Here is a 14,647-nt window from a genome sequence, read left to right on the forward strand (position 1 = left end):
CTTTTTTTTTTGCCATTAAGATTCCTTTTTTTTTTTATTATTATTTTTATGTTGTGTATGAGGAACACCCTCTTAAAGGAGATACTAAATAAAACATGTCAAGCAAACAATGGCACCTATGCTATGTGGGATGTGAACCAGTGACAGACATTAAAGGGACAGTCCACTCCAAAAATATTATTGTTTAAAAAAAGATAGAAAATCCCTTTATTACCCATTCCCCAGTTTTGCACAGTGAACATGGTTATTTTAATATACTTTAACCTCTGTGATTACCTTGTATCTAAGCCTCCTTTGCAGCCCCCTGACCACATGGCTATTTTTTTATTATCTATTGACTTGCATTTTAGCCAATTACTTATAAATAACTCCACGAGCGCGTGAGCACAATGTTATCTATATGGCCCACATGAACTAGCAGTCTGTGAAAAGCAAATAAAAAAGCATGTGCTAAGAGGCTGTCTGTAGTTACTTAGAAACAGGCAGAAATTTAGAGGTTTCAATGTTATAAACTATGTTGGTTGTGCAAAGCTGGGGAATGGGTAGTAAAGGTGTTATCTGTTTACAATAACAATTTTAGTGTTGACTGTCTCAGTAGCTCTATTTTCTAATCTATCCTTGTAAGGTCTTTAAAGGGACAGTCAACCCAAACATTCATCAGTTAAAAGGGAATTATAATCTAATTTGTGGCTAAAATATTTGTATAAAATATTCAAGAATGAAAACAACCCTCTGTGGATATTTAAAGGACTGACCATTACCTTTTTTTCCATGAATTTGGTACAAAGTAGTCAATTTTTTTGTCTGAAAATCATGAAGCTTTAAGATATCTTCTGTTAACAAATACCGTTTGGCTAGAAAAAAGAAACCACAGATTTCAGTTTAGCATTTTATAGTAGCTGCAACCATTACTAATATGAATATTGTTCAACTTCAGGGTGTATTATAATTAAATATAGCTGTAAATTATAATTCAAATGGTATACATTTACAAAAAATATTTTATTTTATTGCAATATATAATTGTAGCCTTCATAAAAGTTGTTACACACAGTGGACTAATATAATATAGAAAATTAAAAATGACAACATAAGTGATTTAACTCCTTTATTATAATTTTTCTGACTTATAGCCATATGAATTTATTGGTGATTATTAGGGTTGACAGTGACACACAGCTGATATGTCAAAGTTGAAAATAAAGAAATAAAGATGCTGTCATGGTTAAACGTCTTCTAAGTGTATTGAATTCTACTTATTACCCTCAGTCCTAGCAGCTTTAGTTCCTGATGTATGCTGTATAATTATTTATGCAGATGTATGCTTATTAGAATGGCCAGTATTTTTTTTCTTTAGAAATGGAGGTAATTTAACAGAGCTCCAGACCCAACTATGAAGCAAATGTTATGTCTTTGCTTTGTACCGTGCTAAATTATACATAACATAGATGGTGCCAGGCAGCGTACAATGATGGTACCTTGGTATCTGCATGCGCTGCACAGACTCGGTCGGCTGACGGTTCTGAACACCGAGCGCCCGACAGTCCACAATCCTGTACTATAAGCCCAGGACCCCAGCACCGCCATTCTGTCCCCTGACCGCACCACCTGTGGCCGGGTCACTACAGCACCAATAACTGTACTCTGTGACAGGCTACGCCTCTCCTCGTGTCACAAAGACTGCTCCAAAACACAACTTGAGGTTTAAACTTGGAAGAACGATTATAAAGTGGGCCGTCTGTATTAGAACCTCCCTTTTCTTTAATCTTACACTCCCGACTGCAGTGGTACATTCCAAGATGGCGGCCTCCATGATACATCGGTGTGTTCTGAAATGCAGGTCAAGAATTGCTTCATTGAGTGAAACAGTGACAGGTATTTTTGCATTTTTATATATCCCATCTTAGACTATGCTTACACTATCTATATTAACCACCAGTACAAATTATTTGTGCACACAATAGCTGCTTTACAAGCAGTATCATCTATGACAGCTAACGAAAATAAAGTATTTTAGGCTGCGATATGATAAATATGTTTTAGGGTTAAAGCTAACCCGTTTGTATCCCCCCCCATGTAAAACATTTGACAAGCGAAAGAAAGTAGCAATCACTTTCTGTTGTGACAATGTAATGCTGCCTGGCACCCAAATGGTTAATTCTTTTATTGAGATCTATATGCATAACAAAGTAGGTTATCAGAATAATAGTCATATTGCATATCTGTTTAAAATGTTGTTGACCTTCCAATTACCACCCCGTATTTTATTGTCATTTATATATATTAGCCATGTCTGTCCTTGAGGTTGAGTAGTGGCTCATACTGTTAGAAATGTCAAGTAATTTATGAGACCTAAAAGGTGCAAAACACCGTGGCCTAGTGTACAGTCAACACAATAGATTGGTCTTTCATTGTGGTTTATTTTCTTTCATGTAATTGGCAAGAGTCCATGAGCTAGTGACATATGGGATATACAATCCTTCCAGGAGGGGCAAAGTTTCCTAAACCTCAAAATGCCTATAAATACACCCCTTACCACACCCACAATTCAGTTTTACAAACTTTGCCTCCTATGGAGGTGGGGAAGTAAGTTTGTGCTAAGATTTCTACGTTGATATGCGCTTTTCAGCATTTTGAAGCCCGATTCCTCTCAGAGAACAGTGAATGTCAGAGGGATGTGATGGGAGTATCACCTATTGAATGCAATGGTTTTCCTCACAGGAGATCTATTTCATAGGTTCTCTGTTATACGTCGTAGAGATTCATCTCCTACTTCCCTTTTCAGATCGACGATATCCTCTCATATTCCATTACCTCTACTGATAATCGTTTCAGTACTGGTTTGACTATCTGCTATATGTGGATGGGTGTCTTTCGGTAAGTATGTTTAACCCCTTAACGACCGAGGACGTGCAAGGTACGTCCTCTAAAGGATGTCAGTTAACAACCAAGGACGTACCCTGCACGTCCTCAGTCTGGAAAGAAGCTGGAAGCGATCCTGCTCGCTTCCAGCTGCTTTCCGGTTATTGCAGTGATGCCTCGATATCGAGGCATCCTGCAATAACACTTTCTGGCCATCCGATGCAGAGAGAGCCACTCTGTGGCCCTCTCTGCACCGGACATCGATGGCCGGTATCGTTGGTGGGTGGGAGCCGACTTGGGAGGCGGGTGGGCGGCCATCGGTGAGCTGTGTAAGGTGGAGGGGGGCGGGATCGGGGGCGGAGCCGACGGGGGCACACACGGGGGGTGGCGGGCGGGCGCGTGCACGGGGCGGGAGCGGGTGGGAACCGCTACACTACAAAAAAAAAGTTACAAGAAAAGGTTAAAAAATAAAATGAAATAAACTTTTTTTTTAAAGCATCTAAGGGATCTGGAAGGGGTGGGGGTTGGTCTTGTGGGGGGGAAGCTACACTACAGAAAAGGGACACTTTTTTTTTATAAAAAAGCATATTTTTCACTAAAATGGGTACTGGCAGACAGCTGCCAGTACCCAAGATGGCGCACATTAAGTCAGAGGGGGAGGGTTAGAGAGCTGTTTGGTGGGGGATCAGTGAGGTTGGGGGCTAAGGGGGATCCTACACAGAAGCATATGTAAATATACTAAAAAAAATACACAAAAAAGCCCAAATTTTCCTTTTATTTTAGTACTGACAGAGTTTCTGCCAGTACTTAAAGGGACAGTATACACGATGGCGGGGACATTTGTGGGGTAGGGGAGGGAAGAGAGATGTTTGGGAGGGATCAGGGGGTCTGATGTTTCAGGTGGGAGGCTGATCTCTACACTAAAGCTAAAATTAACCCTGCAAGCTCCCTACAAGCTACCTAATTAACCCCTTCACTGCTAGCCATAATACACGTGTGATGCGCAGCGCCATTTAGCAGCATTCTAATTACCAAAGAGCAACGCCAAAGTCATATATGTCTACTATTTCTGAACAAAGGGGATCCCAGAGAAGCATTTACAACCATTTGTGCCATAATTGCACAAGCTGTTTGTAAATGATTTCAGTGAGAAACCTAAAATTGTGAAAAATTTAACGTTTTTTTTTAATTTGATCGCATTTGGTGGTGAAATGGTGGCATGAAATATACCAAAATGGGCCTAGATCAATACTTGGGGTTGTCTACTACACTAAAGCTAAAAATACCCCAAAAACCTTACATGCTCCCTAATTAACCCCTTCACTGCTGGACATAATACACGTGTGGTGCGCAGTGGCATTTAGCGGCCTTCTAATTACCAAAAAGCAATGCCAAAGCCATATATGTCTGCTATTTCTGAACAAAGGGGATCCCAGAGAAGAATTTACAACCATTTATGCCATAATTGCACAAGCAGTGTGTAAATAATTTCAGTGAGAAACTGAAAGTTTGTGAAAAAGTGAACGATTTTTTGTATTTGATCCCTTTTGGGGTGAAATGGTGGCATGAAATATACCAAAATGGGCCTAGATCAATACTTTGGGATGTCTTCTAAAAAAAAAATATATACATGTCAAGGGATATTCAGAGATTCCTGAAAGGTATCAGTGTCCCAATGTAACTAGCGCTAATTTTGAAAAAAAGTGGTTTGGAAATAGCAAAGTGCTACTTGTATTTATTGCCCTATAACTTGCAAAGAACATGTAAACATTGAGTATTTCTAAACTCAGGACAAAATTTAGAAACTATTTAGCATGGGTGTTTTTTGGTGGTTGTAGATGTGTAACAGATTTTGGGGTTCAAAGTTAGAAAAAGTGTGTTTTTCCATTTTTCCTCATATTTTATAATTTTTTTTATAGTAAATAAGATATGATGAAAATAATGGTATTTTTAGAAAGTCCATTTAATGGCGAGAAAAACGGTATATAATATGTGTGGGTACAGTAAATGAGTAATAGGAAAATTTCAGCTAAACACAAACACCGCAGAAATGTAAAAATAGCCTTGGTCCCAAACGGACAGAAAATGGAAAAGTGCTCTTGTCACTAAGGGGTTAAGACACTCTTACCTATGGTTTGGCACTTTATGTATTAATATAAAGTTCTAAATATATGTTTTGTACTTATATTTGCCATGAGTCAGGTTCAAGTATAAAGTGGCTCAGACTGTTAGAAATGTCAAGTAATTTTTGAGACCTAAAAGGTGCAAAACACCGTGGCCTAGTGTACAGTCAACACAATAGATTGGTCTTTCATTGTGTTTTATTTTTTTATTAAGTTAATTATATACACAACCCTGTCCTCTCCATAGTTAACCCTAACTGTGACCCTGCTGTTGTTCTCCACAGTTAACTCTCTAACTGTGACTCTGCTGTTCTAAACCCTATTCACTATCCAGTCACCATTGCAAAAATCCTCATACATGATCACTTCCCACCACAAGACATAGCTCAATATAAAAAGTTATTTTAAATAAAAAAAAAAGACTTAACTGCCTATTAAAATCCTATCTGAAATAATGCTGAAGCATATTTCTTAAGACTCTATGTCCATCCGGTAAAGATAAAAACCAAAATATTAATATATATATATTGCCCTATTTTCCTGGTGGAATGATCTACCATTCATACAAAAATAAGCAAGAAAAATTTGTATTATTAAGATGCATCAAAAATCCTACTTTGCCAAAAATGTAAAATTTGTATGCAAATTACACAGGAAGAAATCATATTAAATATGCACAGTGTAAATCATAATTTTATTACACTGAATGCACAAAAAACACAGAAATTCATACTTGTAAATGCAAAATACAAAGTATAATTGTTGCTTTTTCGTAAAATGGGCTGAACAATGGTGTTCCATGGGCATATATGAAATTGTCTCTTAAATCTCAGCGTAATTTTGTAGCACTACGGATCTCAAAAGTTTATCTCGCCAACTAAAATGTTTACAAATACAGTAAAGTCCAAATTTAACTTTCATGACTCGGACAGGGAATGTAATTTTTAACGGCTTTCCAATTTACTTTTATCATCAAATTTGCTTTGTTCTCTTGGTATTCTTAGTTGAAGGCTAAACCTAGGTAGGCTCTTATGCTAATTTCTAAACCCTTATAGGGATATAAAACTAGTTGGGATAGAGACAAAATATAATATGTACTTGAATTACTTTACTTGCAAATATGTACTGCAGTGCCTCGTCATTAACACTTTATTTTAAGTGTCCGAATTGTACAGCTCTAACTCCCCCCACACAATTCCTTTTATGGCTGCATCTATATCCACCATTGATTGTCGGACAGATAGCTCAGCATGCTAATGCACTGCAGTTGAGCTCTGTAGCAACCCAAGGGTTGCAGGTTCGATCCCCGGCGAGGTCCACTCAGCCTTTCATCCTTCCGAGGTTGATAAAATGAGCAGCGCCTTGAGACCCTTACGGGTGATTAGCCGCGCTTTACATGTACCAAATACATACATACATACGGTAGAATGCAAGACTTTAACAGTGATTATCTCCTGGAGCATGCCTAGAAGCAAATAAGCTGCTGTGAACTCAGTTAAAATACAATGCCTGCATTTCTAAAGTTAAAAACTGATAAGGGGGGGTGGATCGGTCTACTCCAGAAAGCACATCTATGTAAGTAATTTTGCTTATTTTTGAAAATTATTTTAACCTTTTAACGTTGTTATGCCGTTCTATTCCCTCATAATTAGACTGGGCTTTAGAGCCGTTATGACGGAATAGAACGTCATAGCCAACGGCTGTCCTGAAGCCTTCTGCGCTTCCTGGATTTGATCGCTGTCTGAAGGGCGTTCCTAGGGTTATAGGGACGCCCCCCAGGCCCGATCCAATAATTGTATAACAGTTTTTCCGATGTAGACACTTTAACCCTGGCAGGAAAGGGTTAAAATACTCGCAAGCAATTTTTTAAAAAAATTTTATGCAAACTATTTTTACTTAATTAGCCCTTTTAGATTATACACAGATCTCAACCTGTTTTATGGCACTTTAAAGGCCTATCTGAATGCATCTGACAGTTTTTCACAGCTAGATGGCGTTAGTTCATGTGTGCCATATAGCTAACATTGTGCTCACGCACATGAAATTATTTAAGAGTCAGCACTAATTGCCTGAAATGCAAGTCTGTCAAAAGATCTGAGATAAGGAGGCAGTCAGCTAAAGTTCAGATACAAGGTAATCACAGAGGTAAAAGGTATTGGTTATGCAAAACTGGAGAATGGTAAATAAATGGATTATCTATATTTTAAAAAAAATAAAATTTTTGGTGCTTACTGCCCCTTTAATACCATAATAGAAAAACACAGCATCCGAAAATATAGGCGAATGTAAGATGCTATATGCAGAAAGCAGCGTAATGTGATTTTATATTAGCTGTAGGATTTAATTTGGAAAGTGCGCCCCCTGCTTACTGCTAACTTCGCTTTATGGAGCGAAGTGTCCCTATCCATCGAGCTGCATTACTTTGAATAGGAGCCATCTCACCACTCGCAGGTACTGCCCCTTTTTTACGACCATCCCTCCAGGGAAGCCCATGCGATGTTTGGTGAGAAAAACCACGTCTGATCTGGTGAGGTTTAGATCATCGAGCCCTTCGTGTTTTAACCCCCTATAGGGGTTAGACCCAAAACTAACATAACTTTTGTGCCGGTGTTCAATCGAAAACTCCAAGATTACGTTGCTTCCGGTGAATCCATACATCTGATTGGTTGTGCATCCTGTCCCTTACGGAGACACGGGCCAATCAGATGGGACTGTAATCGCCTATCTTAACTATCTATTTTGCCTCTGCCTGGGGGGTTCAAGGGGGAGGAAGCGCCCCTTGTAAACCTCATTCCCCAAGATTTACTTGGGGTGGAAGCCAGAGGATCAGCGTTGCGCCCCCCAGACAGAGGCAAAAACGGATAGTGAAAATGGTACTGATGTCATCTTGGAGTTTTCAATTTCTTGGAGTTTTCAACAGAACACCATATCACGTTGCAGCTCCTGGGTAGTACATGGCTGGCTATTGGAGGCTAGATTTGTTTGCTACTCTTAATTGGTTCACCAGCTGTTTCCTGCTCAGGAGCTACAATGTATTGTCCACCAAGGAAGTAATTTAGCTCTGTGTTTATCTTTCACCCTTCAGGACTACACTCTATTGTAAACTTTTCTGCCCCTTTAACCTTTTAATGCCGTTCTATTCCGTCAAAATTACACTGGGCTTTAGAGCCGTTATGACGGTATAGAACGTCATAGCCAACGGCTGTCCTGAAGCCTTCTGCACTTCCTGGATTGCGGTCTGGAGGGCATTCCTAGGGTTATAGGGACGCCCCCCAGACCCGATCCAATAATTGACATCTCGCGTTCGTGTGATTTTCAATTTGTCTACATCGGAGCAATTGTTCCTATGTAGACACTTTAACCCTGGCAGGAAAGGGTTAATGTGTTTCTATTGATCCATTTTAACTAGAGGTGTAGCAAATTGTTCACAAATAGCTCCTTTACCTTTTTTAAATTGCTTTTGCCTGTTTAAATTGCCACATATACAGAAAATTTAAATTCTGCAGTATTGGCTATATAAAATCTATGTAAATGAAACCTCAGCAGTGATATCTTATCAGCTGCTTGAATTAATACATTGTCCCTTTTAACTGGAAAAAAGCATGCTTTAACAAATTTTTTTTGCATTACCATGTCCCTTTAAATCGTACATTTTATGTTTTCATAAGTATTATTTTAAAGTTGAGTAATGGGTATATGGGATAGCTTTTCAGTAAGTGTATTTGGAGTGATGTAGTATATATGTGATGTTATCATTTTAATAGGTAATTTGTATGGCTTGATTATAAGAATGTACTGATTCTTCAACAAGTTCTTTAAAGAGACAGTCTACTCCAGAATTATTGTTGAGAAACATAGATAATCCTTTTTTATTACCCATTCCCCAGTTTTGTATAACCAGTTAAATTAATATAATTTTTTTTTTTTGCCTCTGATTACCTTGTATCTAAGCCTCTGTAGACTGCCCGCTTATTTCAGTTATTTTGACAGACATGCATTTTAGCCAATCAGTGCTGAGTGCTAGGTAAAGCTACAGGAGTGAGCAAAATGTTATCTATATGGCACACATAAACTAGTGCGGTCTAGCTGTGTTAAAAAAAAAAAAAAAAAAAACCCTGTCAAAATGCTCTGAAATAAAAGGCGGCTTTCAAAGGCTAGAAATTAGCATATGAGCCTACCTAGGTTTAGTTTTCAACAAAGAATACCAAAGAACAAAGAAAATTTGATTATAAAAGTAAATTGGAAAGTTGATTAAAATGGCATACCCTATCTGACTAATGAAAGTTTAATTTTGACTAGACTGTCTGTGACGACCAGGATTAACCAACCCTGTGCCAGTCACTTGTTTGGCACAGAAAGGGTTAACAGACCCTTTCCACCTTAACCAATCTGTCAGTCTAGCCACTCCAGGCAAGCCTGTGACTTAGTTCAGTGGGTGCAAGGGTTAACAACACTCTCTAGTCTGTCCTAGAATTAGAAAAAAATGCCCAAACTCCCCTTTAATGCCACCCATATCTCTAAGCTGTCACCACTTACGATTTTATGTGAAATCTTATGGAAACCCAGAAAACAATTTAGCAAAAAATAATCTAAAATCCGTTTTAATGCTACCAGTCTCTTTCAGATATTATTGAAGATCACAGTGCATTATTAATAAAAATATTTTAACAAATAGAATTATATACAAGCAAACAGTTTTGAAATAACAGAAACCTTATACTTTCCTAGCTTAGGTATCTGTGCCAGGGGAGGTTGTCGGGAAAAGATGGTCACTCACTCTGTAGTATACAGCCTCCCATGTAGAAAGAACAACTTGAATTGTTAAACACAACATTTGGATACATGTTTCTCTGTTATCAAATTGCTCAACCCAACCTCCTTACAGAGGGACCAGACATATTCACTCCCCTATTTTGACTGAAATATCCACTCCCCTCTTTTAGGGCAGGTCATAAAGTTCTGAATTCCTGGCTGAAATGATAGAACATCTTATAACTTCTGATATGCATATTTAGCGCATACACCTATACAAGCAATTTCCCAGTGACATCATGAGAATTAGTTTGGTACCAAATATGACATGGTTGTCATATTTTCATCATCTAGTGTCAAAATATGGTTAAACACATGTCTCAAATCGTACTAGTGTCCTCTTAATGACCTTATCCAGCTCTGGGGGGTGTCACTGCTTATTGTCTGACATGTTTACTGGCTTGATGCATCAATAGGTATGCAATAGCATTTGGTCAATTAGAACTTAGAAACTATTTATTAGGGGTGCTGGCACATTTCTTCTTGAAAAAACAAATGTTTTTAGCACACAGGCTAAAGAAAATTAACCCCTCAGCATCTAAATCATGAGGTAATAATGACTGTCCCTTTAACTTTCTGGTTCAAAATGCTTAGACATGTCTAACAAGGTATTTCTTTCCTAGGAAAAAGATTTATTCTGTCTGCGGCATATACCAGTAGTGACAAATGGGAGAAAAGGGAAATAGAAAACCATAATTTAGGTAAGTAAATACTTCATAATGATTAAAACTGTATGTGTCTCACATGGGTTGCCAGTTTTAAAACTTAAAGCAAAATCTAAATGTTTTAATTTCCTGTAAGGTGGCAGTTGTTTTTGGGGGCTGACACGGATGCTGCAGTTAGAGTTTGACAGAAAGTTAGTAGATGGGGGTCAAAGAGAGGAAAGGGGAAGTAAGAAAACTTGGAAATTGCACAGATATTATTGAAGATCAGGTCAATTGAGTTGCCTTCACAGTGGATTGGAGATGTCTACTGGAACAGACCAAAATAAGTGCTAAGATAGTGTAGAGGCAGCAGGCATGTTAGGGTTTTCAGTGGGTATGTTGAAGTCACCTAAGGTGAGGGAAGGGATGTTATAAAAGAGGAAATAAGGAAGGCAGTTTTTAAAGCAGTTTAAACCAATAACAGCAACACAGAGAGCTACGGGGAAAAGATGCGGATAGCATGTACTTCAAAAGTTAAGAAAGAAAGGCATGGGGGTTAAGGAAAGCAGGGGAAGGTACAGTATGGAGACAGATGAATACCTGCTCCCCCTCCTTGTCTGTCTCCTGCTCTGTGAGTGTGACTGAAGTACAGGCCACCATAGGACACTGAGGCTGCATCAGTCGTGTTAGATGAAGAGAGCCAAGTTTCTGTTCACAGGTTAAGTGATTGGGAATAGAAGTAAGCTTGTTGCATATAGAGTGAACATTCCAAAGGGCACAAGAGAATTGGGGGGTATTGGTGCAGAGAGAGAATCTGTATTATTGTCCAAATATGTAGGAGCTAAAATTAACATTTTCGGAGAATTTAAATTATTTACAGAAAATGAATATTCTTTAACTTCAAGTGTTTCTTGTAAATGTCATGCTTTTGAATGTTCAAATCATAGTAATACATATATGAGAACAATCAATTCTTGTGCTATCTTATTTTCTCATATTAAAAATTATTAAGCATATTTTTTCTTTCTTAAGACACAGTGAGTCCACGGAATCGTCAATTACTGTTGGAAATATCACTCCTGGCCAGTAGGTGGAGGCAAAGAGCACCACAGCAAAGCTGTTAAGTATCATCTCCCTTCCCACAAACCCCAGTCATTCTCTTTGCCTCTAGTGCAAGGAGGAGGTGAGACTTTTGGGTCTTGAGGTATGGCAAGGGTGCCTTTCTGGATTATATATGGTTCGGGTGTTCTCCTTCCTTCGAGCATTCTTTCAAGAGATCTTGTCCAGTCTACTTTTCTATAGATGGGAATTGGAAATGAATCTGGAAAACTGTTCCCTTGTTCCATTCACAAGGGTGATTTTTTTTTTATTTTTTTTTTGGAGGACCTTAATAGGCTCTCTATCTAAGAGAAGGTTCTATCAGAGGTCAGCTAATCAAGGATTTATTGATTTTCTTCTCTCGGCTGTCTTCGGTCTGGCCAACATCAAGCTCTAATGGTCTAGTTGATAGCTTAACCATCTTGCAACAAGAGGGTTAAGATTTTGAATCTAGATCCAGTTGATTCTCCCTTCACTCTTCAGTGAATGCTGTTTTCCATACAAAGGAGATCTTTCGGATCTGTCTCAGGATATAGATCTAGATCAATCATCAAGATATTTTCTCCCATGTTTTTCAGGAGTATCTGTCTGAGGGCGCGTGCCTGGGTGATGTGACCACAGACGCCAGCCTACTGGGCTGGGAAGCAGTCTGGGACTTATTTAAAGGTCGGAAGGTTAGGGAACTGTAGAGGGTTTGTGGCATTTAAGCCCAGTGTTGAATTAAACACTAACTTATCAAATATATATGGGTTTAAAATTAACACTTTATTAAAGGGACAGTTTACTCAAAAAATGTCTCCCCTTTAATTTGTTCCCAATGATCCACTTTACCTGCTGGAGTGTATTAAATTGTTTACAAGTAGCTCCTTTACCCTTATATTGGCATTTGAAATTGTTAATTTAGCATGTGGTATCCCCACCTATTCTGAAAGTTTGTGGCCGCAGGTCCCAGCTATAGATAAGCTTTGTAAACTCAGCCAGCAGAAGAAATTACACTCCCAGTGTGATAAAGCAGAGATAAGGTAATAAAATGTTGATTTCCCATTGTTCTCTCAAAGTATTAGTGATTGTTTTAAGGACAGATATACAATAAAGAAGCAGGTATATGTGCACAATGTGATACAGTAATGAGATCTGATTATACCTACAAGCTCAACCTATTTTATTAGGCTGTGGCTTCAAAACACAAAATCAGAGCTTTAATATACAGAAATAAACCTTAAAAAGCTAATTTTCATACATTTTTTACTCTGCAGTTGGTAAAAAAAGCAATTGTAAACACATTAAGGGAAAAACTATTTTACAGTATACTGTCCCTTTAACATATATGCAAATGGACAAAAAACAGTGTGTAGGACACTAAAATGGATTGTCAAAGATGGGTATGTGCACTTCCAAACTCCATTAATTCACTATTACAAAATACGTGTCTTACCAATTAAAAACATGAGGGCCGTGTGGACATAGAGGTAGTGTGGGTCATTAGTTATATTAATATAGGGAAGCTAGTAAAACGGCTATCTGTATATCAGTTTCATACATATGCCAGTTCAATCTTATTCACATCTGATAGTAGACACACTATGCGCTCAAAGGCGACCTCCTGCCTGCGTACTGCTTTGATTGAACAAAGTCAGCCAATTCCTAGCTGATTCTCTATGGTTAAATATACACAGATTCACTCAACACACACAAGTTCATACAAATTCAGTACATACAGTACAGCACACTGGTAGTGAAATGCTAGTGAGTTATGTATATTAAATAATATTCATCCTTTGTGTACCTTCTATATTAATCAATTGTATAATCATATTTAACATTATTGGATCTCACTATAGTGAGGGAATAACTAGCACCTTTCTTAGCATATTAACTATTTAGTATTTTGACTGCATAGTTTTTCAAATGCCAGATTTTCTACCAGCCAAAAAGGTGCATATCACAACTTACAAAAGGTTAAAAACGCTGTACTAGTATTAAATCCCTTCTGTGGCAATCACCCCCAGAGCAGATACTATGTATCCCCTCTGGTATATATCAAGCCGCTACTAAGTGCTGAGTATTGTGTTTAGCCGGCACATGTTCTCCCTAGGACACGCCCACAATATGCACGATATGCAGGTGAAAGCATCAGTAATTGTGATAGCTTTGGCGCTGTCTTGCAGGATTGGGTATGCAGACTTAGTGTAGATATCGTCTCTCTCTCCTTGGAGATTTCCTCTGAGGAAGGACCTTCTAATCCAGTGTCTTTTCCTTCACCCAAATATAAATTCACGGAAGCTGACTGCTTGGAGATTGGACGCTTAGTTTGTTTTAAGCGTGGATTTTCTGAGTCGGTCATTGAGACCATTTTTCTGGCTTGTAGCCTGTATTTTTGAAACATTTATCATAAGATATGGTGTAAATGTCCTTATGGTGTGAATCCGTAGGGTCAGGATTCTTGGGATTTTGCCTTTCTACAGGAAGGTCTGGAGTTTTGTCAGTCAGTTCTCTGAAGGGTCAGATTTCTGCATTTAATTTTTCTTGCTGCATAAGCGTCTGGCGGTGGTGCTAGATGTGCATTTTTTTTGGTCAGAATCAGGCCTGTGTTTGTCTGTTCCTCCTCCTGGGAGCCTTTTGTTCTTAAAGGGACACTGTACCCAAATTTTTTCTTTTGTGATTCAGATAGAGCATGCAATTTTAAGCAACTTTCTAATTTACTCCTATTATCAATTTTTCTTCATTCTCTTGGTATGTTTATTTGAAAAGCAAGAATGTAAGTTTAGATGCCGGCCCATTTTTGGTGAACAGCCTGGGTTGTCCTTGCTGATTGGACAGCACCAATAAATCAGTGCTGTCCATGGTTCTGAAACCAAACATTTGCTGGCTCCTTAGCTTAGATGTCTTCTTTTTCAAATAAATATAGCAAGAGAAGGAAGAATAATTGATAATAGAAGTAAATTAGAAAGTTGTTTAAAAGTGCATGCTCTATCTGAATCATGAAAGAAAAAATTTGGGTTCAGTGTCCCTTTAAGTTTCACAGCAAGCTCTATTTGTGCCATTGCATTCCATAAATATTAAGTTGTTATCTTGGAAGGTTTTGTTTCTTATTGATATCTCTTCTGC

The 14,647-nt window shown here is 38.2% G+C and overlaps 2 protein-coding genes across 3 annotated transcripts in view; one reads left to right on the plus strand and one right to left on the minus strand.

Moving 5' to 3' along the window:
* Positions 1-1,609, minus strand: part of PTCD2 (pentatricopeptide repeat domain 2) — a 67,399-nt gene extending 65,790 nt beyond the window's left edge. For both annotated transcript variants that reach the window (XM_053701437.1, XM_053701436.1), the window contains exons 1-2: positions 1,479-1,609; positions 762-854 (exon numbers count right to left, since the gene is read on the minus strand). In XM_053701437.1, the coding sequence (XP_053557412.1) occupies positions 762-854; positions 1,479-1,587 (202 nt within the window). In that variant the 5' untranslated portion in view covers positions 1,588-1,609. The remainder of the gene's footprint in view (positions 1-761; positions 855-1,478) is intronic.
* Positions 1,610-1,654: 45 nt separating this feature from the next.
* Positions 1,655-14,647, plus strand: part of MRPS27 (mitochondrial ribosomal protein S27) — a 280,865-nt gene continuing 267,872 nt past the window's right edge. The window contains exons 1-2 of the mRNA XM_053701439.1: positions 1,655-1,875; positions 10,421-10,498. Coding sequence (XP_053557414.1) covers positions 1,800-1,875; positions 10,421-10,498 — 154 coding nt within the window. The 5' untranslated portion in view covers positions 1,655-1,799. The remainder of the gene's footprint in view (positions 1,876-10,420; positions 10,499-14,647) is intronic.

The sequence above is a fragment of the Bombina bombina genome, chromosome 2 (genome assembly GCF_027579735.1).
Source record: "Bombina bombina isolate aBomBom1 chromosome 2, aBomBom1.pri, whole genome shotgun sequence".
NCBI lineage: Eukaryota > Metazoa > Chordata > Amphibia > Anura > Bombinatoridae > Bombina > Bombina bombina.